At 37.5% G+C, this 22217-nt stretch overlaps 1 protein-coding gene and 1 long non-coding RNA gene across 4 annotated transcripts in view; both read left to right on the top strand.

The window, feature by feature from the left end:
* Positions 1-15610, top strand: part of CUNH3orf67 (chromosome unknown C3orf67 homolog) — a 72279-nt gene extending 56669 nt beyond the window's left edge. For 2 of the 3 annotated variants that reach the window (XM_017820503.1, XM_017820502.1), the window contains 2 exons: positions 11230-11321; positions 15158-15610. In XM_017820503.1, coding sequence (XP_017675992.1) covers positions 11230-11321; positions 15158-15270 — 205 coding nt within the window. In that variant the 3' untranslated portion in view covers positions 15271-15610. Of the gene's footprint in view, positions 1-6064; positions 6149-7199; positions 7240-11229; positions 11322-15157 lie in introns of those variants that run through there. The other variant, XR_001875742.1, reaches the window with a different exon arrangement.
* Positions 15611-16917: 1307 nt separating this feature from the next.
* LOC108500044 lies at positions 16918-21633 on the top strand. The gene is made up of 3 exons (XR_001875745.1): positions 16918-17200; positions 18108-18379; positions 21406-21633. It is a non-coding gene; the product is annotated as an uncharacterized LOC108500044 (long non-coding RNA).
* Positions 21634-22217: the final 584 nt, after the last annotated feature.

Genomic DNA, 22217 nt, shown 5'->3' with positions numbered 1-22217 from the left:
GTGTTTATGTTGGTCTGGAAAACCTCTCTGCCTTGGGGGATGGCTATCAAAGGAACCATCTCCTTATGAATTGTTGAATGGATGAAGTGGACAGAGACACTTGACTGTAGTTCACAGAGTACAACAGCAGATACCTTGAGACTGCACCTTTGACTCTTTATTCCAAAATCAATTCCATAGTTCTGGTGACATTAGAATTGCCTATATCTTAGTGCAAGCTACATTGTTAGTCTTGTTTTTGCCCATACATTGGTTGAGTCAGGTTTCATTAAGTTATTTTTATGCTTGTGCTAAAGCAATTTGGTACTCAATACATTTTATATACTGAAAAACAGAATAAACACCATTATCTGTACAAATAAAGTGTTTCATCATATTAAGTTAATATGCTCAACAATGAAAACTTGTATTTCCATATAGTAAAATTTAAAACAAAATGGTATAAATTACGACTTAGTTCATATGCTGTTTTAATCCAGAAATCTAGAAATCATTTTCAGGAAATGCAGGTGAAGTATTCGTAAAATACCTGACTTGCAAGTGCCTCATAAATTCAGTAGCCCTTGTGAACTGCCAGAAAAGCATTATTGGGCTGTAAATACGGAAGATGACAAAATTATGAGGTCAGTTTGCATCGTGATATAAAAACTGGAGATGATGTGACTTGAATACCATTATTCACATCGTTACCTTTCTTTTATAGTGGAAAACTCTGTAATGTTTTTCACAGAGGATGTGTACCTAAATGAGAGGGAGATAAAATTAATGGTAATTCTATAACTTAGTTCCTAAACTGGTTTTAAAGCCAATTTTAACAAGTGTTATGAGCAACTAGAAAATGTCTAAAACTTTGTAAGCCTGCTATAGTTATGTAGGGAAAACACAGACTATTTGAAAAATTGATACATCCTTTTTAGATGTGTGGGTGTAAATGCCATGGCAAGAAGACAGTTACGTGGTGCATTTACTGAATCAACAAATTGTTGTAAAGAGCGATAAAGAGTTTGACAGGTCTCCAGTAACTTTAAAAAGTGTAGTGGTGATATTTTCTGGGAAATGAAAAGAGACCAGTCTGGAAGCTATTGTCCAGTAAATGTAGGTTCTGTCCTTAATAAGATAAAAGAACAAGCCAGGAAAGAAAGCTCCTGTGAAGATAATGGAAATTCAGTCAATAAAAAGACCCAGCTCGACTCATTGTCCCTTGGTTTTGCTGGGTAAGGTCATAAGTCCGCCAAGGATATTGCTGCTGCAATACAAATCACCTCCACATCGTGCTGCTCTGCAAGGCAGAGAACCAGTTAATGAAAGGAGACAGGAGAGTACAGAGGCTGCAGAGCCAGAAGAGTGAGAGGATGTGCAGCGTTCAAGCCTTGGCCATGCACTTCCCACTGACTGATGCGCTGTGTGGTCCTGGAAGAACTTCAGAATTGCTTTCTTCTCTCCAAATGGGAAGGTGTAACTATCTCTGTTACTTCTTCCTCCAGTGCAGGGACTGGGAACCTGCATTTGTTACAATTGCTGTGTAACCTGCATCTACTTAGTAAGCATCCAAAATATTTGTATGTCGTAGAAGGCTTGGAAGTTTCATTAAAGGAAATGCTGAAAGACAGTGAATAATCTAGAGGAATTTCAGCCATACTGAACTGTGGAAAGCAGAGCTGCTGTCTGAAAAAGATTGCTCGAACCTAATTTATTAATAGATTTTTAGAAACTTCTGTAGATGCTCTCCAGAAAATTTATTTCTGATAAAAGCTGATTTTTCTGTCTTGGAGAAAGGGTGTTTTTTAATGAGTTGAAACCTATCTTTATAAGCATTGCCTCACTAGATCCTCTCTTGGCATCCTACTCAACTCTTCCCAAACTACCAAATAAAATTTGTTCCTTTGGAGTTCAAAGTTGTTCCCCAGAAACTGCACTAAAGTAGGGCCCAAATATTTCAGCATTTCATTGGGTGTCCTTTCACAAGAAGCTTATTTTACTTAAGTAATTTCATACAAAATGTGAATGGCCAATTTTTCAGTTTGGTTTTACCCAGATGTTTAACTCTGCATGTTGAGAAGAGTTGTATTCCCACAGTGAATTGTGAGCACAGAGACTGATGATAGTAAATGTCTGCCTTATTGTAACCTACATTTGTTGCATTAGACCAATTGAGATATCATCATTATTCTTTCCTCTGCAATTAAAAAACCCCCAAAAAATGAAGAACAGCAACAACAAAACCCACCCAAAGAAAAGCAAATAACATTTTCTTCCCTTTTTTGGTAAATGTTATATGTTTGATATTTGTAATCACGAAAGAAATATTTCATTGATGTGGAGAGTGATGTGTTGGAGGAGGACAATAACTATAAACTTTTCAGAAAAAATTTTGGTTTTACCTTAAGGAAAAAAAAAAAGGCAGAACCCAAATCCTTAATTGCAACTTTATCAAACAATGGGATTTTCTTATTTTTGCAATGATATGCTTGCACAGTAATTCAGATAATGAATCATGGAGTGAATAAACATGTTCCTTTAACTAAATACATTTTTAAATTCTTTTCAAACTTGATTATTGGTAAAATATAGATTTATTAGTTATAAATATAAATTATATATACATGTAATAAACACCTCTTCCTGTGTGTAACTCTGACCACTCTATTGGTCTCAAGAAGTAAATTATTTCTTTTTCTTTGGAAGTTTCTGTTAGAGAAGTCTTTTTTTCAGAACCTATTGTTGCCATATATATTGCCATTATCATGGCACCTGAAATTTGCATAATTTGCATCCTACCAGCAATTCCAGCACAAAAACACATTTACTGTAAACTCTCAAATTTAAAAGTATGCTCAGCTTAGAGACTACCATTCAAGTACTCTCATCCATCCCAGATGAAAACTAAACATTCCAATAGCTGGTGCATATGTTATTATACCATTGAGAGATTCTATAAGATTAAACTCACTTACAAAATGGTGCAATAAAAGAAGGATTGTAGCTATAACATTTATTTGCACTGCACCAGAACCTTTCCAACGTGCACGCTCTGAAATTTAGACACAAAAGGTCTTTGTCTCCTGTATTTCCAAGCAAAGGTTTGAATAGCAGAATAACTTAGTTAAGAAGCACATTTAAAGACTGAGTTTTGCAAAGAAGCATATTTATTTTTATGATTCATTACAAGATCAAGGCCATACAACCCCATTACTTTTGCAAAACAGACAATATTACATTATGAAGTATTATAAAATTACACAACAGTTGTCAAAATAAGTGAACAAGAACAATGTATCACAAAATGTACTTTGGTTTTTATTTTACTTGTTCAGTTACTTACCCACAAAATAGAGTAATTTGCAATAGATCTCCCACTCGTTAATCTGAATTAGCAAAGTTCTGCTGCATTTGTCAGGCTATAATGTGCACGAAAAAGAACATGACAAAAGAAGCAAATGGCACAGGAACCACCTAATTGAACAGGTTACATTTTTTAATCATGATGGTAAAGAGCTTAGCTGCAGAACGGTTGTTGAGAACCAAGTGACTAACACATAAAAGCTTGTTAAAATAATCCAAAAATGGCTTTCCCTTGTATGGGAGTCTGAGAACATGGAAATGTGGCAGCATATACACTAAGGGTTTCAATATGAAACATGGCAAATACTTTCAAACATGCTGTAATATCTTGTTATATCTGTTATTTCTGTGTTAAGATAAAGTAGGGGGTTTTGGGGGGTTTTTTTGTAGCTTCAAGACTAACTGAGAATAACTTTTATTGATTCCACACTTTTTCTGGATATTCCTGGGCCATTCAAACAAAGTTCTCTGGCCTTGCTTATACACAGAGATGGAGAATATGGAGTAAAAGATTTTACAAGCCTCTCAGATATCTTAGATTGAAAGGCAGAAATAGGTGTTATCTCATAAGAAGTCTGGGATTCCCTGTTCCCAGACTGTTGCAATCCCTCCTTCAGTATTCAGTTGGAACTATATATTCTTCTTTTCTTCTTCTGAATTGGAAGCTCATTTAAATACAGACAAATCAGACTCCTTGACCAACATCCCACATGCATACATTTTCTTACAGAGAAAAACTATCTGGGTTTCCAAGGGCATGGGAGCCCAGACCTCCCCTCCCTGCTATTCCAGTATCATTCATGCAAGACTGACAAAACTCGATGTCTTTGGAGAATTCAACTGAGGTAGCATAGTGCTTACTTTGTGCTGATTAAGTTTCTGATTTTGTGCTGTACCATTCATTGCATTAATATACAAAAAAGTCTGAGTTTTCTTGCAAACTTTTCTTTTTTCTCCTTCTCTGAAAAAGAGTAGTTTTTCCACAGTAAAAGAATTCAATAGCATCACCTTTAACAAGTTTGATAATATTGAAGTTAGTGCCCTGCTGAGTCATGTCTCTCCATTGAGTTTTAAAAACCCTGTGCCTCCTTATCATCCATTAAAAGTTGATGGGCTGCAGTCAACATCCAGGATGCACAGAACAATAGGATGCTCTTGGTGGCTGGCTATGAAAAAAGATTTGTTAGGTACTAGATTCAGGTGCTTTCTGAACTGCTGAAACATTTAAATATAGTTTTAAAAATTAATGGTTTATTTAATTGTTTAAAAATATGTAAAAAAGGAAGTACATCCTACCCAACGGACACTTCACTAAATGTGAAAATCCATTTGATTCACTGATCAATGAGTACCTAATGTAGTTACTAGAATCTGCTTGCTGAGATTTGGTTAATATGAAGGAATTTTAACGCACCTTTGCAAATTCATTACTTACAATTTATACAGCTGATCTTCTGATAAAAGAATCAAAACTAGCAAGGAAGAAAGAGCTAGTATTTTACTTAAATTAGATGTTAAAACACTGATTTTCTCTGCTAGTCCCATTTATATTGCTAGTGAATATGGAGACTATAATCTAGCCAGGAAGCTAACATGGTGGTGAACTAGAGATTCAGTCTTTAAGTAAATCAAATGTTCCTTCCATTTAACAGAAGCGGTGATAGACATTTCATGTATTTAACTACAAAACATTGACCAAATGGCACAATATATTAATTACTAAGATGTTAAACCTCTAGATTCAGGTAATCCATATTTTTCAACTGATGAAGATGACTGTATATGGTTTTGCTAACCTACACAAATTTATTATTTTATTTGAAAATAAAAGAAGAACTGGAAAGCATTAACAGGTCAGATTTTCAGCACATACTAGTTAGCATGATTATACTGTACACACTTGCAGTGGCACTTTACACTATCTAAATATCTTGTTTAATAAGTAGCATTCACATCTCCTTTGTTATCCTTGAATCTAATCTAGCACCCATAAGTGCTAGAACCCATAGTTCATTTACAGATTTAAGACTTTAAGAGAGATTCAAGTGTTTCCTGAACAATTGCACTTGTACTTTTTGCGATCTTCTGTTTAGTTACTAATTCATTGACAGTTAAATGGTTTTATTTTTAAGGAGATCTCTGCCTCCATTGGAGATACAGTGTTTGGCAGGCTGGACTTGCTGAAGTGGTTTGGAGGAAGGGAAAAGGCATTCTCTAAATATGCTTGTGATTTTCTAAATCTTAGTGCTAGGGAAAAAAGAAAGTTCCAGTAAGACATACAGTAAATGAAGATATTATGTATTAGGGATGGAATGAATCTGTCACTTTGATGGATTGTGAGGCAAAGAACAGATTAACAGATTACTCATAGTCAGAATGCAGCTCACTGTGAAAAATGTGCAGGAAATGATAAGTGTTGGTTTGTACTGATTTAATGATATTTTGAAACTACAGTAGCACTCCAGAAGAATAATACAATGTAGCTCATAGCTTGCTTTTTTAAAATGTTTTAATGTATTGCCAGATTGCCCTTAAATACTTTCTAAACTCAAACTTTCAAATCATGGAAAGTCATATGAACAGATAAATTTATGTTCTTTTTCAACATTTTTATTAAAATGTGCATTCAAAAATCCTTGATTTGTATGTAAAAGTATACCTTGTATTCTTTTGGTAGTATATCTTCTCCTGCTGTGCACTCACTCAGTTTTTCATTTAAAAGATGCTGGTTTACCCACCTGGAACTGTTAATCTAGAGGAGCCTAGCAAGTAACTCATGCTCCAAAAAAGACATATCAAGAAACAGGTGAGGGGTCTTACAAAGCTGGGTGACTTATTAATTTATCTAAGAACTGAGATAGTCTTTACTAAGCTTTCTTAAATAGATACAATTAAAAATACAAACAAGCAAAAATTAAGTCTTCATCTTAGCTGAACTGAATATTTAGGCTATTCTGAACCATACTTTTGATATGAGCTGGTAGTTTGCATTCAGTGCATCATAGTAAGGTACTACTTACTTTAAGCATTTGCAGCAGAATTTGCTTCATGTGATATTAAATATTACTAATGCAAACAGCAACATGTTCTGAGATTTAGGTTGATAGCTGCACAAGATGTTAAGAATTGGTCCTTTTTTTCCTTATAGTGTTTTTACACTCCTGATTCATACATTGGCATTCTCTGGCCCTTCACAGAATTAGTCAAATAATCCACTGTGAAAAAAAGTAGTTCAGCAAATGTGCTCCTCTTCCTGTCACTCAGGCACAAGTTAGTTCTCCTCCCATGTTCATAAAGATTTACTGAGTAATTTATGCAGTTAAATACCATCTTTTGTGTTTTTAGTGATTGCACACTTCAGGTACTTAATAGTCTGACAATTTGATGTCTTTGTAATGACATAAAGCGTGTTTTTTCTTTTCCTGTGTTGAGGTATGGTAGCCCTGGCCTTGCACTTTTTAAGTATGCTACAAGGCTGAACAAATTCCTTTTAATTTCTGTATAGATTGTTGGATGAAACCATACTAAAACTTTGAGGCATTTCGATTTTGTTAATAACATGGATTAAATGATCCCATTGATTTAAGTAATACAAATTAAATGTGATCCAAAAGAAATGCAGTAAAGTATGCTATCTCAGTTCGCAGCAATGCTAAAAATCTTTATACTGAGTGATTTGGCATTTCCTCAGTCTCCCAGTCTGCAAAATTATCTGTAAAAACACAAACTATCAATGGTGTTCATTAAGATTTAAATGAAAACCTTCTAATTCTAAGGATTTTTGTTGGTGGTGATAATTTTGATACATTGCCATTGATAAGTGCTACTTAATAAAGCATCACTAATTTTCTCCACAGATTTTGCTGATGGACGCTGTTTTTCTGCGAAATTTAACATACTATCATAAAACTTCATAAAACTGAAAACCATGTTCATAAGCCCAAAAGATTCTTTTGCTTTCCATCACAGTTCGGCTGTCATGTGATATTTCAATATATTATTATCTGAAAATATTTTTAAAGAATTTTTAAGTCATTTTTTTAAAGAAAAATAAACCAAGATTATATAAAAATGTATTGCATTTTGGTGTGGAGAATATTTTGCAGAATAATGAAGAATTTCAGGGCAAGCATTAAAGGTGCATGATACTGTGAGTGTGTGTGGAATTTATTCTCAGTCTTCCTACAATTCAGCTCACAATGTCAAAAGACAATATTTGGCATTCCACACTGTTATCAGGAAAGCTCTAGATAGTTTATTGCACATTGATTGTATTGATTACAGCTGGAGGCATTGATAGCATAAATAGAATGTCTTTAATTAGTCAGAATGTGTGATTAACATTTCTGTTTTAAGGAGATAAACTAGCTTCTTCAATAAGTTCTCCAAAAAGTATATTCTTTTTCAATCAGAATAAACCCACAATAAACACAAAGAGGCCACAGTCTGTGTTTCTCAGAATAATGCCAGTTGTCTCCAGGCTGGGCCTTGACCTTTAGCCAAGGTTTAACAAATTTTTCAAGATGTTTTATTAAAACTAACTCAGACCCTCTGTCTCACAGATACACACACAAACATACTTTAGTTGCTTCCTAAAAGCAACTGCAGATTTCGTTGTGGAAAAATCTGTTGTGCCTGCTAGACTCCAGCATCTGTCAGAATTACACTGCAAACTCACTTATTCTCTACTGCAATTTGGCTAAGAAGATTTCAGCACAGATGAGATTTTTTTAAAAATTTCTTTTCAAGATTTTAGGAAAGGTTAATTTAGACATTGCTAGCTAACTTGTGGAAGGGATAAACGATTTTTAACATATATTGTGTAAAATGTTTTAACCTTAAAAGTAATATTAAGTCAACAATGAAACCCTAATACAGTAATGTTTTGATTACTTGTCTTGGTGAGTGAGGCTTGAATGGTAAAACTATTTGTTTTTCTTGGACACTGAGAGAAAAAAACATGATCTGAATCTAGACTGCCTCAGTAGGAAATACTGAACTAGCCAATTCATCTCTGTTGCCTCTATCATATATAAAAACTCCTTTACCTCACTTTAGAACATCAAAATCCCTATATCTTACCCTTGGACCTCCTAGAGAGAATAGTCATTCATCTCCTAAACCAGGTGCATCAAAATAAATACAAAGATGAAACTGAACAACTCCTTTACACAAGAAATTACTCCAATAAATGAAGACAAAATCAAAGATAAAATCACCCAGCTAGTCACAAATCATCCCGTCTCTGATTTCCCAGACTTGATATTTCAGGCAGATCTTCCAGAGATGAGACTTTAAACTAAAATTCATCAATTTCCTGAATAATAAGAACTATTAATTTAGCAGAAATACTGGTTTGACGATACATTATTACCTCACTCCCTCAATGCTCTCTAAATGAATTGCCTCTGTCTTTTCCATTGCAAGTAATTGCCTTATTATCCTTATTTCCCTCTTACTAACATCATCTCTGTTTTACAGGCATGAACTATTTTCTTTAGAAATTCTACGATACATGTTTTATATGAAAAACTCGTATCTCTAAACTCTTCTGTTTTGTGCCAGACCGGTAGAACTGCATATGTACTCTAAAATTTCTTTACTCTTGTAACTCTATTTGTTGGTCAGACTGAGATAATTCTCTTTAGAAGCAAGCACTGTCTTTCCTCCATCCTTGCACCACTTTGTGTTTCAGTGCAATTGTAGAGAATCGGGTACGTGATGATGCTTTGTACTCCCAGACCACATCCTATGTGGTCAGATTCCAGTGTTAGGCTTGTGCTGGCTGATTCTGAGGCAGATCAAACCACACATGCAAGTGACAGAAATGGAAAATACATTCTTCCATGCCACTGGATGTCAGTATGCATTTAGCTGTTATTCCTAAAAACTTCTGAAGCTTTGGTGTCAACAAAGCCTTTGGCTGTATTCAGGGAATGCAGATATGGTGCACTGACAGAGAGCTAATAATGAGAAGTCTAGGCAAGCATATTGCTGTGTGCATTAGTTGTACCAGGTCTCACTGGCATTAGCTGAACAGCAGAAGAGGAGAAGGATTGGTTGTGAAGTTGGCCGTATATGTGAAAATAATACGATGGTGTAAAAAAATTTTGACGTATGTTTTTTACATTTTGAAATGATGGAAAATTCAATATCTCCTCCTTTAAATCTGCTATACTACTTGCTGGATTTCTACACCAGCAGTTCTGTTTCCTGAGGCGGAAAATTAGTTTTTTCCTTTTTGACTGCAAACAGATAGGTGGTTGTCCCCTGATTCACCCCAGATTATGCGTACATGCCAACAGGAGATGATGTGGAATCAATAACAGGTCCAGAAGTAGCAGAAAAACTAACCAAAAAAAAAAAAAAGCAGTTGGCATATTTTAGCAATTACACCAGATGACTGAGCCTTGCCAGATTCCTCTGACAGAAGTAACACATGCATGAGATCGTGACAGCTTTTCAGAAAGCAGAAGTGCGTTACCTTTTTCCTTGGTGTTGGACAATTGAGTTGAGACAATTACAGTCTGGCAGTGCTACGAAAGCTGCCAAGCTTTGGAAAAATTCATCCCCTTTAGACAAAGCCATGGATGTTGAAGTTCCCTCTACAGCTCTGGCTAATCTCCCTGGCCTCTGGCACAAGTTCACATGCATAACATTTTTGTGCCAGTTGTTGGAACAGCCATGGCCAGACATAAGTTGGATCAACCCCTAGACAAGTTTAATTTACTCTTTAGAGCTGCAGTGCTCTCATAAGCATGAAGCAAACATATAGGAATTTATCCCCTTCCATTCTTCTTGCCTTGCAGTGAAATAGGTTGGTCAAAAAGAGTGGATCTGGTTCTATCAAGATGAGATGATTCACTGAGGTCCCTTGAATTCTGTGTTCAAGTGTTGACTTGCAGTATTTAGTCTAGTTAATGATTATATGGAAGCCTTAATGTGTTACAGATCTTTACTGCTGAAGAGGAGAGACAAGAAGGAAACATCAGCTATGCAGAGTGTGCAGAGATTAGCTTCATATGTGAGAAGAATTGCAAGACATGGCCACCTGCAAAAGGAATGTCTTAAATTGTGACTTAGATGTGTCCTTCCAGGGCACTCTTTCTCTGATTGATAACATAATATGAGTGACTTTGTCACTGAACTGCACTTCAGTTTGCAATAAAAAACAGACAACAATAACAATAAAAAAAACTGTTCTGTTTTCCTTTCTCTGAGCTGTAACAATCAAAGACAGTGTTCCATAAAGTGATGTATGTGAAATGACCATTGAACTTTGCATGAATGTATGATAACATGAAAATCATTTTTAAAAGCTATCACAGTAGTTTCCTTGAGAGACAAAAATTGTCCATTAAGTTGAAGAGGTGAAGAAAGTACTCTCTTCTCTATGACAAAGGTCCCATCAAAATTTTTTTCTTTACAGAAGTGAAATAGATATGTAACAGCTGCAATGAATCATGTTATGCTCTATAACAAATTTTTCGGTATAACATACATTTTGTAGCAATAAGAAATTGTTATAAAGAATTATTTATAATGTGTTTACCTAACAATGCTTTTTCCCATATCAATCCAATGTTTCCTCTTTAGAAAACTGTTAGTGGCATCCATTTCATGTCTAAGCTCAGCTCTAACTCACCAACCATCCAGACAGGGAATGATGCACCACTTACTGTGTTACCCTATTACAGGGTCTTAATATTTAGTAATTGTATTAAATGTAAAGTTTATTTTTTGATAATAAAATCTAGCTTGATTTTGTTTCTGCACACTTGACAACATGTGATTTACTTTCCATATTTTTTAATAATCAAAAAAATTAGAGCTATTAGAAACATAAACTGTGCTTTTATGAATGATATTTTGATTTGTATTTTTCAGGGACTGGTCGAATGTGTTCAGTCCCCCCATCATTCCTGGAAGCCAACAACTGGAAGAGCACACTAAATCTTCAATAAAACAGAATATTCAAGGTAGGAATTTGTAAAGAAAATGAGAAGAACCTGGATAGAAAAACATTTCTAAATTTTTTTTCTGCGATGCCGGGGCTGCCTTTTCATAGTTTTCTGTAGATTTTAGTTTCAAGTTCTCTTATTTATTATGCTCAGCTCAAGCTAACAGAGTTTTCCATGCAGTATTATTTGCCTCTGCTAGAATAACATGCAGTTGCAGTTTCCTAATGTTCTGGCACTACACACATTAACTCATAAAAAATGCATCTTATTTGTTTAAAATAAGGAATTTATGCTAATGGGGATGGCAAACCTACATAAGAAAGAACACAAAGACTAAACATTCTTATTCAGAGGCACAATTATACTTGCATAAGAGACACTTCTCTTATGAAGAAAAATTTCAAATTTACCCTTAAATGAAATCTTAGAGTGATTTCCTGAGGACTGTTGCCACCAGTGTTACAGGCTTTTGTTTGTTAATGGTATTTGCTCAGAGAATGGCAAAGAACTTAACAGAAACCGGAAAGTCAACAACAGAATAAAGACAATACCTTGTTTTCTTCAAATGCCTTTTTTTCTTACTAGCTATCTTAGGAAAAAGGGTAGAGTTATCATCACAGAGTCACCATATAAATGGTTTGGGCTGAAAGGGACCTCAAAGACCATCCAGTTCCAACCCCCCTACCATGGACAGGGACACCTTCCACTAACTAGACCAGGCTGCTCAAAGTCCCATCCAACCTGGCCTTGAACACTTCCAGGGTAGACATCTACATTTTGCTTCAAGTCTCAGGAATTAGTTGTGAACTCTCATAAATCTGCCCCATGTATTTTGGCTGCCTGAGGGGTAAAGATGTCTCAGTGCTTTACTGTCAGAAATAAGTAACGCCCCTCAAATTGGGAATATTTTCACAGACATATATTTGTAATTGTTTATGACAACAAAAGAGAATTTTGCTGTCAGGAAGGGACCTTGCTTTGAAAAATCAAGTACTATGTTGTGTTAAGGGTCCTAAATAAGCCAAAGAGAACTGGACAGTAATCCTTGAGTTAAAGGCACGTTGGATAAAAATTTCTGATAGGCCCTGTAGAACTTTTTTATGTTTGTATTGTGAAATCCAAGCCTTGCTGCAGTAAAGCTATAATTTTTGTAAATTTTAAAAATTGTGTTATTATATTTAAAAAGCTTTAAAAAAGAAGTCTAATTGGGAATTTGTATTTCTCCTGTTATTCACACTAGGATTTTCAAACTGTTTTGTAAATTGCTCCTAAACTATTTTCCTTTAAGCTGAAATATTTTACGTCATGTGCCTGTGATTGCACAGTTGGAGAACAGAAAATGTCTATATAAAATAGCTTTTTATTTAGGCTTTTATTTTTGTGCCTTTATTCAGTCAAATTCTGACTCATGTATGTATAATTTTTGTAATTTTGAAAACTTCATACAGAAACTTTTCTATCTGATAATAATAACATAATAATAACCATGCAGTTATTTGTACATTCATTTCAGAGTTCAGAAAAAGCTGCCACATGCCTGCCCTGTTCTTTGTTATCTGGGTTTAGACATCTTGATCAAGCCTTTCTCCAGAAAAACAGTAGCTCCCCTGATTTTAGTGGGACAGCATTTCATTTAATATGACAGGTATTTGCTGAGACTACTTACCTTCATCCTTCTTTCAGCTCAGAACAAAAAAATACTCAACCCTCTCTAATGTATATCACAGACCTTAGTTTTCATTTAAAATCAAGGTATTTTCTCACCTAAAATACCATTTAATTTTGTAGTGATTTAGGAACAAAAGCCTTGATTCTGCTTTAACCATGATATGCAAATTAAACTGCCAAGAGGTTTTCTCATGCAATTCAACCCCAAAAGTGTGGGTGGTAGCAGCATAAACAGCTATGGAAATTTTCTTTGAAGGCAACCTGGTTATCAATTATTGTGGCCGTGGGCACTTCATTCCTACATGTGGTCAGGTTACAAACAATGTACCACTCGAAATCAGAAGGATTCCTTCTAACACAGCCGCTACACATTACTTGGGGTTTTTAGAAGAATATCACTTGTTTTAAGTAGTACTTTTATTTAGGAAGAAGAACAGAAGTGAGGGTTTCATGTGTCTATTCAAAATTGAATACTCCATGCTGCTTTTGGAAATTTGTTGCAACACCTAGAAATGCCTTGAAGTGCATTTGGGGGCCTTGTGAGATGCTAAAAGAAAGGAGCCTAACTTTAAAAACAAGATACGTCCAGAAAACTTTCTCTTCTTGATCACGTGGTGACCAATAATTCACATGCAGGGAATTATTGCTATAAAGGTATAAATCCAGCTAGTCCTGGATGCAGTATAATTCTGATGTGATATGAATTCAAGGCACAGAGGGAAAGAGGTATTCTCCTGATGAGTCTGAAGAATTTCTTATTCCTAACTCAAACCAGGGAGTATATTGAGGGGCCAGTTCTAAGGTAAAGGGGGAGGGAGATTTAAGCTTAGAGGTGAAAACAGAATCATTTTGAAGAGAAGCATAGGCAGTGAAAAGCAAAATAATAAAAGGAAGAATGCAGTGAAAATAACAATGTGGTTTCCGGTGAAATTGTAATGCTGTGTGAGAGAGTGAGGCATGAACACCATTTCCTTGTGTACTGTGATATGAAGCAGAGAAAAAACATTCAGTTCTTTGCCTTCTTTCAGCGTTGCAGAATTTTCCCAGGAGCTATCCAAACAAAATACCTCAGTTAACCTCATTTAACTTCCCAGGCCTGATGAAGCACCCACAGCAGGGAGGGCATCAATTTGGCTTTACCTTCTTACCTTTGGTTACATTAAAAGACAGTTTCTTTCTGGTGATATTTGTTCATGCTACTAAGGAAATAAAAATGAAATCTCTTCTGAAGCGATAAAGCTCACACTTTGGTATGCATCAAATGCACCAGCCTACTTTCTGGTCTCCAGATAATGTAACCTATATATCGTTGTGTGATCCTGGCTGTAAATAGACTCTGAGCATTCTGAAACTGCTGCTGTTCACATAACAGGCCATTACTTATTATGAAGTGTTAGGGCATACAAAGCATTCAGTTGGTATTAGCAGCCTGAGAATGGGATGAACATTTATGGTGAAATGCAAGATACAAATTGCATTCAGCTGTGAATTATTTCCTATCAAAAAGGTATACATCATAAAACTTAGATTTAGCTTATATGAAAGGCAGACAGGCTCAGAAAAGAAGCTACAATGTATAAAGCATCTGCAATAAAAGTCTGTATGGCTTTATCAGTGTGTTTTAGGCTAAAGATTCAATTTTGTTACCTGAAAACATTCTTGAATTTCATATAACTTTAGAAAACCTAGATTTAAAATTTTTATTGTCTGGAAGAATCTTATTTCCTCTCTGATATTGAAAACTCTTTTGTACAGATTTACCTATACTGGATATTTAGGTGACATATTGAATACCAGACATTCAAATTCTTTCATTCTTACAGGCCTTAAGTACGCACTGCCTTTGTTCAAGTTAAAAAATTATTAAGGTTATTGAGGAAAATATCACTTAGAAATACTTTGATCCACTATTAGTAAAGGTACTTCTGGTGAACTGCTTCATTGGACTTCGAAAAGTCCAGTCGTTGAGCGAACTCCAACTGACATCATTTCACCTCAGCTAAATACAAGTCCTCAGAAATATAATAAAAATGTGAATTGCTGTTATCTTGAAGGAAACAATTCAGAAGTCAGAAGATTACACACTTTAAAGAAAAAAAATCTCTCACATCTGACAGAAAGGTATTTCCATGATATTTTCTGAGGGAATAGGAGTGATTTATTCTTACGTTTTCCACTTCATGCAGGTGAAGATGACTTCAGTGCTGAAGAAGACGAGGAAGGTTTGACTCTTCTGTATGATCCATGCCTGTACCGTTACTTTGATCCAAATTCTGGGAAGTACTATGAATTGGCATAGTCAGAACATGAGAGGATCTCATTTTATATTCAGAGTATCTTTTAACTTCTTGCAAAACATGACTGAGTATAATTTATTACCTAACTTAAAACTTAAATTAAACAATAGTTTTGCAACCAAATTGATATATTTTGTAAACAGTGTCTTATTTTTATAGTTTTGTATGAAGTTGTAATGCAGTGGAAAATTACATAACATAAATGTTCTTTGTGTCTAGGACAGTTAATTGTTAGTCTAATTTATTTCCAATATTCACAGCTTCCATATGAAAACAAATGAATCTGAATCAAGAAGGTTAGTGGTATTTGTAAATTATGGTTTTACTCAAATAAAAAAAAAATTAATTACTTGCTTATGCTTACTTCATTGGTGTGAGCTATCTTATTCTGTAAGATATACAGTGTGTTGTTTACGGGCTTCCATTTCATAAGCTCACTTTCTCCTTTTAGTCATCAGAGAAAGCAGCATTTTCCTCATCTTCAAGAAATTCTCTGCTGTTGCACGTTACAGTGATGGGGTGATGTCAGAGAGGGGGTGGTGCTGTGTGTACAGAGCCGAGCACTTCGGGGTCTGTGTTCACATGAAAATGAAATCATTACATGAAATTAACAAAATACTGCACAGGTATTATATTTGTTTTATTTTTTCACTTATTTATTACTATGCATGAATCCTGTGTACTGCACTTTGCTCTAAAATCCAGTTACCCTGACCCTGGTGTCTGTGCATTGCCATGGCTGCTACTTGGCTCCAAGCAGTGCCTGACATTTGCAGCCCCAGAGCAAGTGCAGTGCTGTTGCCAATAGCATCCCCCCAACCAACAGGACACTTGCCTAAAGGGTAAATAAATCTTTACAAAATCAGCTGCCAGGTATTGAAAAAAGGTGTCAGGCAGGGGTTGCCTATGAAAGAAGTCCAAGGAGTTGTGTTGTAATGGAGTTGATTTAGTGGAACAGCTTTGGAGTCCACCTAACACTTTCTTTGGAGACAACGGAAGAGAATGTGAAAATCACATGGCAAAACTGATCTATAGGCATTTCTGGAGATTCTTGTTCTAAGTTTCTACTTGATTATATCCAGTGCTATTCCACTGTAATTATTTGCAAGTTGACTACTCAGTGAATTTTTAAGAATAATGTATTTGAATGTCATAAAGTGAGCTTAGTAAGCTCACTGGCAAGTGATTTAAAATTATATGTCTGTAAATTATATGTAATTATGGATCCCAGTTAATGAATATCCTAGAATCAATTGGAAATGCAGTTGGTAATAGTGACTTGGCATAAGATCAGACTGTGTATTTGGCTCTGTGGTAGGTACAAACATATCATCACAAATTGATTCAAGTAAGAGTAGCACTGAAATCCACAGGAAGACAGATACTGTGCTGAGATAATTTACTTACCCAGCCTTAGCCAGAAAGATTTGTCCCTGTTCTTGCTAATGCCATAATCAGTTTAAAAGTTCAATGAAATCATAATTTTGACCTTCAAAAAACAGATGCTGGCTTGTACATGCTTGTGCATATCTAACCACTTTCTTTTTGGCATCATTTAGTGATAAGGGACCACACTCCCTCTATCTGTGGCAAGGGCTATTTAAAATATGTTGTTAATTTTCTTTCCATAGCCACGTGTCTCACAGGAGTGGTTGGATGTCCTAGAGCACCACTGTGAGTCCAGACTGGATCACTGCTGCTACTGAGCTGCTCACTTGGAAGAAAAAGAAAAAAGAAACAACTATATACTGGCTGCAAACTGGTGTCAGATGGATTGTCAGCCAATGCCTGTCTGTGTAGATATGCTTGTCCTGGCTTCGCAGTAGGCAGTCACATACAGAAGTGTACCAGTGGGCATCCAAAGCTTGGGCAAAAGGAAGTCCTTGGAGACTCCACACGCTTATCCCCACCTTTAATGGGATAAGGAGTCAGGTAGGCAGCAACAGTAGGTTCAGGGTGAGTCTGTTATTCCAAAGAGGTTCACAGTCAAGTCCAGATACACTGTTTTCTTGTCATTAGCACGGTAGTATTTTATAGGTAAGCAGGTAGTATCCTGCTTTTCAAACTCAGCAGTTTGGGATCCTTGCCCTTTGTGTTCTAGTTAGCAGCTTTATGTCTTCAGCATCCGTGGGGATTGATTGCCATGATGCTGTGAACAACACCTGTGAGTTGAGCAGCTCAAAAGGGCTCTGAGTTTTCCTCACCATGTTTTTCTTAATCATCATCCTGTGAACCCAGAACTAAAACACTGCTGACACACAGTGGGCTTTTTGTTGAGCCAATTTGTCAAAGCCAGCAGTTATGGCAAGTGATGAGGACCACAGAGATTTGCTCCTAGCAGTCATGTCCAATGTTTAGCCCATGAGAATCACATAGTTCTCACTGGAGCGTGCTTTCCAACAGGTGAAAAGACCTATGTCTGGGCATAAAGTTTCAGGTTAATGAAACTGCAGGGATTTATTTCTACAGACCCAGCATCAGTTATGATTTTTGCGAACAGAAATTTTGAAATGCAATAAATTTTAGTAAGCATTCATTAACATTTCTTGGGTCTGCATTTAAAATAGAGGAATTGAATTTAGAGTTCCTGGAGTCAGCAGATCACAAGTCAATCAGTTGGTCTCTCAGGCCTTTCTATGTTCCTTACACACGTGAGGTGTGACAGACATCTCTGCTTTGTTTCTACTTGCTAAAAAAACACAGCCAGCCAGCTTTCAGATGGTTCAGAAGGAAGAAGGAATCTTTAAAACACTTTTTGCTGTTTTAAACCACAACCCAGAGCAGTGTGTTTCTATGTTGCTGGAATGATTCTCCCCATTTCTCATTGTTTTTCCCTTAGGTTTTCTCTGAAATCCAACCAAATAACCAGGTTTCAGCCTTCAGATCTCTGTGGACACCTGGAGCACTGAGGTGTAGGTCAGTGACAACCTGGTGCCTGTGAGCACCCATGTGGATTCCTCCAAGCAGCTGCCAGGATTTTAATCTTGCAGTACCCAAGTGTTGTCTGTACGTCCGAACCTCATTATACCAAACAAAGAACACACTGTGTCCTAAGGAGCTTACAGTAGGAAATCAATATTGATTTTTCTTCTCTGCTGCCGTGGTTACTAGGTGAGAAAATATGAAAAGTCATGCTTTATTATTCACATATTCTTCAGCCAGAAAGTGTTCTCTTCAGCAGCACATCCTCTAAACACTGAGTCGAATGGCAAGGATCCACAGCCTGAAAAATCCATGAAGATAATTTTGCATAATGAATTTCACATTCAACTTATTTTTCCATGGTATTTCTTCCTTTCAGAAAAGGGCTTATTTTTTTAAGCAATGGGCTAAATGTAAAGTGAAAAGACAATCCAGCCTGTCTTTTCTATGTGGTATTGCTGATAATCACCACTTTTCTCATGGTTACTATAGTAACTTCGCATCCTTATCTGCCACCTTTTTTGGCACCTTCAAGAAAACTATTTAAATTGAGTTCCCTGATAAAGTGAAAGCTTGGCTTCATGATACCCATGGGAATATGTAAGTGTAACAACAATATTTATATTTTTTTCTTATTTGGTGTTTAACTTGCTTATTAACAGCTGTACAGGTATTTCTAGCTGTGATGTTTTGGGATCCTGCTGCAGGCATTATAACCAGCACAAATGCAAAAGCCCTGGATGAAACCCCAGAAACAACTGTGAGCTCCCAAGGGCTCACATGCAGCAGCCCAGAATGCAAAGACCTGAGTAGGATTTTGCTCTTATCACACTACTCTAAAGGCAGTTCTGTTTCCAAGTTTGACATTTTCAAGGAGACAAATAATCTGTGGGCATTAAACTACATGGTAAGAATTATTATTAAGCTTCCTGGGGTAAATCAGTGTTGAATCAACAGCCTTGTGATGCTTTTAATCCCTTTCCAAGTATGTGCCATCCAGTCTGCATGGCAGATGAGAGTGGACTTGGGTTGGGGATGCTGAGGAACTGAGAGAGATTTTTGGAGGTGAGTCAAAGGCCAATGCAAAAACCAGATGCCCCAGATGAGCACGGCTCCCCAGCAGTTCCACCTCTTTTTCTGTCCTAAGGGCACCAAAATGGTGCTTGTGATAAAGGTTGTTTTTCTAATTCTGTCAAAATGTGGCCCAGATAAATCCCTCTGCTTATGCAGCCCCTGTGCCAGTGTCCTTGAAGATTCCTACACAGAAGTACCCTCAGCCCTGGAAGAGAAAGGAGATGTTGACACCTGAACAGCTGCTGTTGGCTCCTGGCCATCAGGCACAATGGTCCAGTGTGGGCTGCAGAGGGGCAGAACATTTTGCTGAAGGCAAAGCACTCAGTGATCCATCCCTGTGGCTGTGACATCTTCAGCAGATCTCTGGCTTTTAATTCATTATCATGTTCTTTCCCCAGGAGTTTTGAAGAGCACACAGGTTTGAAAGATACATAGTAACAAAACAACAGAGGAAAAATGCTATCAAGAGCCATTAAATGAAAAGCAATTTTCCTTTTGTAGCATGGCTGGAGTGCTCCTGGGGAATAACACTGTGTCCTCATCCCACTCCTTACAGATACCCTCCCCTGGCCACTGCCAGAGAAGAGATACAGGCTATGCTAATAGTGAGTCCTCTGCACTGACCCACACAGCCACAGTAAAATACTTCTCATAAGGAAAACCAGCCGGGCTCCCAGTACAACTGTTACCACACTGCTAGTGCTAGTGTACTTCAAAAAATGTTTACATTACACTGCGTAGGGTCTTTTTCTGAGAAAAAGTTTTTTATGGGATGATTGTGCATTTTATCTGCGTGGGAGACCAAAAAACCTTAGGTCACAGAAATTACTAACATTTTAGAGCACTGCATATTTATTAGGCCATCTGCTGCTGCAGCGCTCAAGGCAGAAACCTTAGTACAGGCAATCTATTCTCAGCTACTGTTTTACCACCTGATGTGCAAAATATCAAAGCTCTAGATGCATTTATTATATTATTACTGAGTAATTTTCTAATGAATTCGTAAAGCTCAGGAAACATTCCGCGCAAGAGTTTCCTGTACATTAGGCTGCTATTTTCTCACTGGGGCGTGAGAGAAGCCTCTGAGGAGGAATCCCATCGTGTCAAAAGGTTTGTTGTGCCGAAAACGCAGCTGGGTGGCTCTGCATTTTATTATTCAATCCTCAGTAAGATGGATTCCTGCTAGAGGGTCTGGCACATACCTGTACATTTCCTGTGTATCTATATGAAGCCCAAATTAAAATAGCTGCTGTTTTTAAAAAAAAAAAAAAAAGGAACTTTTCAGAAACAGCAAGTTCCAACATAGCATTAATGCCTGGGCAAGCTGCGTTATGTTCATAAGACTACCAGAAGTTGATCCAGCTTTTGGGTTTCCTCAGTGTCCTTTCTAGTAACTGGAGAGCCTCCATGATGGAGTGTGAACCAAGAGGACAGGTTCCTGCTCTGAAATGTTGGTATGGTAACGTGCAGTCATGCCATCTATATGCAGACTTCCTTGCATGAGGCTGTCCATTGTGCTGCTAGGACTGGGCAGAGAAAAACAGGAATGGACAGGGGCCTGTGGGAGAGTTTGAACACCCATGAATGGCTCCTGCCATCCTCAGTGAGTTGCTGGTTCTCTGCAGTGCCACGTGGTTCCCCGAATGCATCAAGGGTCCCAGGGTACCCAACCCCAGCACTGCTTTCTCTGGGGTGATACTGAAGGGGCCAGAGCTAAACATTCTCCCTGTGAGACCCCCAGACACAAGCCCAGAGCAATGTGTCCTGAGCAGCAACAAGAGGTGTTATTTGGAGGGATGTGTTTCATACAAGGAACAGACCCTTACCCTGTGCATACTTAGAGCAAGGCTGAGACTCTACATTTGACCTAGTGCAGAACATGGAGAATCCTCCATCTTTGGCTGAAACATCTTCATCCTTCCCATGGGTGTCTGCCGCGGCAGCAGAGCTGGGGGTGCTGAGGGCCTGGCAGCTGTTGTGCCACTGACACATCACTCTACAGTGCCCTGATCACTTGCAGTGCATTAAACCTTATTTAATATGATCTATAAATCCTCTTGTGCCAATAGAAGGAAATGTCTGATTGTCTGTAAGGTGCTCAAAGGACTCATCTTTTACTGATATCTTCTGTTAATTTCCAGCTCGTGAGCAAACCAACACACGGCAGGTGCTGAGACACCCGAGAGAAGCATGTCGGCTCTCATCGATCCATCATCCCATCTCCTGCTGCCACTTCCCTTCCAGAGCCACCTGAGAGTTACACATGCACAGACAGAAGGTATTTAAGGTATTTACACCTTCCTCTGAGTGAAACAGGGGGCTTGGTATTACTCAATTCACTGATCATGTTGAAGGTAATCATGGGAATGCTTTGCCACTGTTACAGTTTAAAGATGCGTTGTTTAAATGGGAATGAGATATCTGTAGTCAGATTTACAGCTGGAGTTGTAACAACCCCAGTTGTAACAATCACCGTCCTGGTGATGCTGAGCCACAGCAGCGTTACTGTTGCTCGTGGCAGGAACCGTGCTCAGCCCCAGCACAGCTGGTGGCCCCGGGGAGCTGCTGTCCCAGCCTCACTCCCTGGGACACACTGTACCCCTGCTGGGGCTCTGCTGGCTCAGAACCCATCCATGTGCACCCAGGGGCACCCAGAGCCCAGAAAACCTTGGCCAAAGACATGCAGGACCCTGCATAAATGACTGGGGTGCATCCAGAGCCACCCTGTGAAATAAGGATAACAGGGCTAATTTATGAATTTGCTTTCCCTTGCTGGTCCTGTGACATCTCCAACTCTGCAGTCCTCTCAGCAATAAACTCAGTGCCATGAGATTAAAACATACAACTACATGACACATTATAAACTACATAAATATTAACTGGCAAGGCCCTGTAACAATGAAGGATTTTGCACAAAATCTTCAGGCACTAATTCAGTCTCAAGGCTCTCTTT

Source organism: Lepidothrix coronata, unplaced genomic scaffold, assembly GCF_001604755.1.
Source record: "Lepidothrix coronata isolate B3197 unplaced genomic scaffold, Lepidothrix_coronata-1.0 Scaffold84, whole genome shotgun sequence".
In the NCBI taxonomy this organism is placed as follows: Eukaryota; Metazoa; Chordata; class Aves; order Passeriformes; family Pipridae; genus Lepidothrix; species Lepidothrix coronata.
Note: the sequence above shows the minus strand (reverse complement) of the source record. Positions and strands in the feature narration are given on the sequence as shown.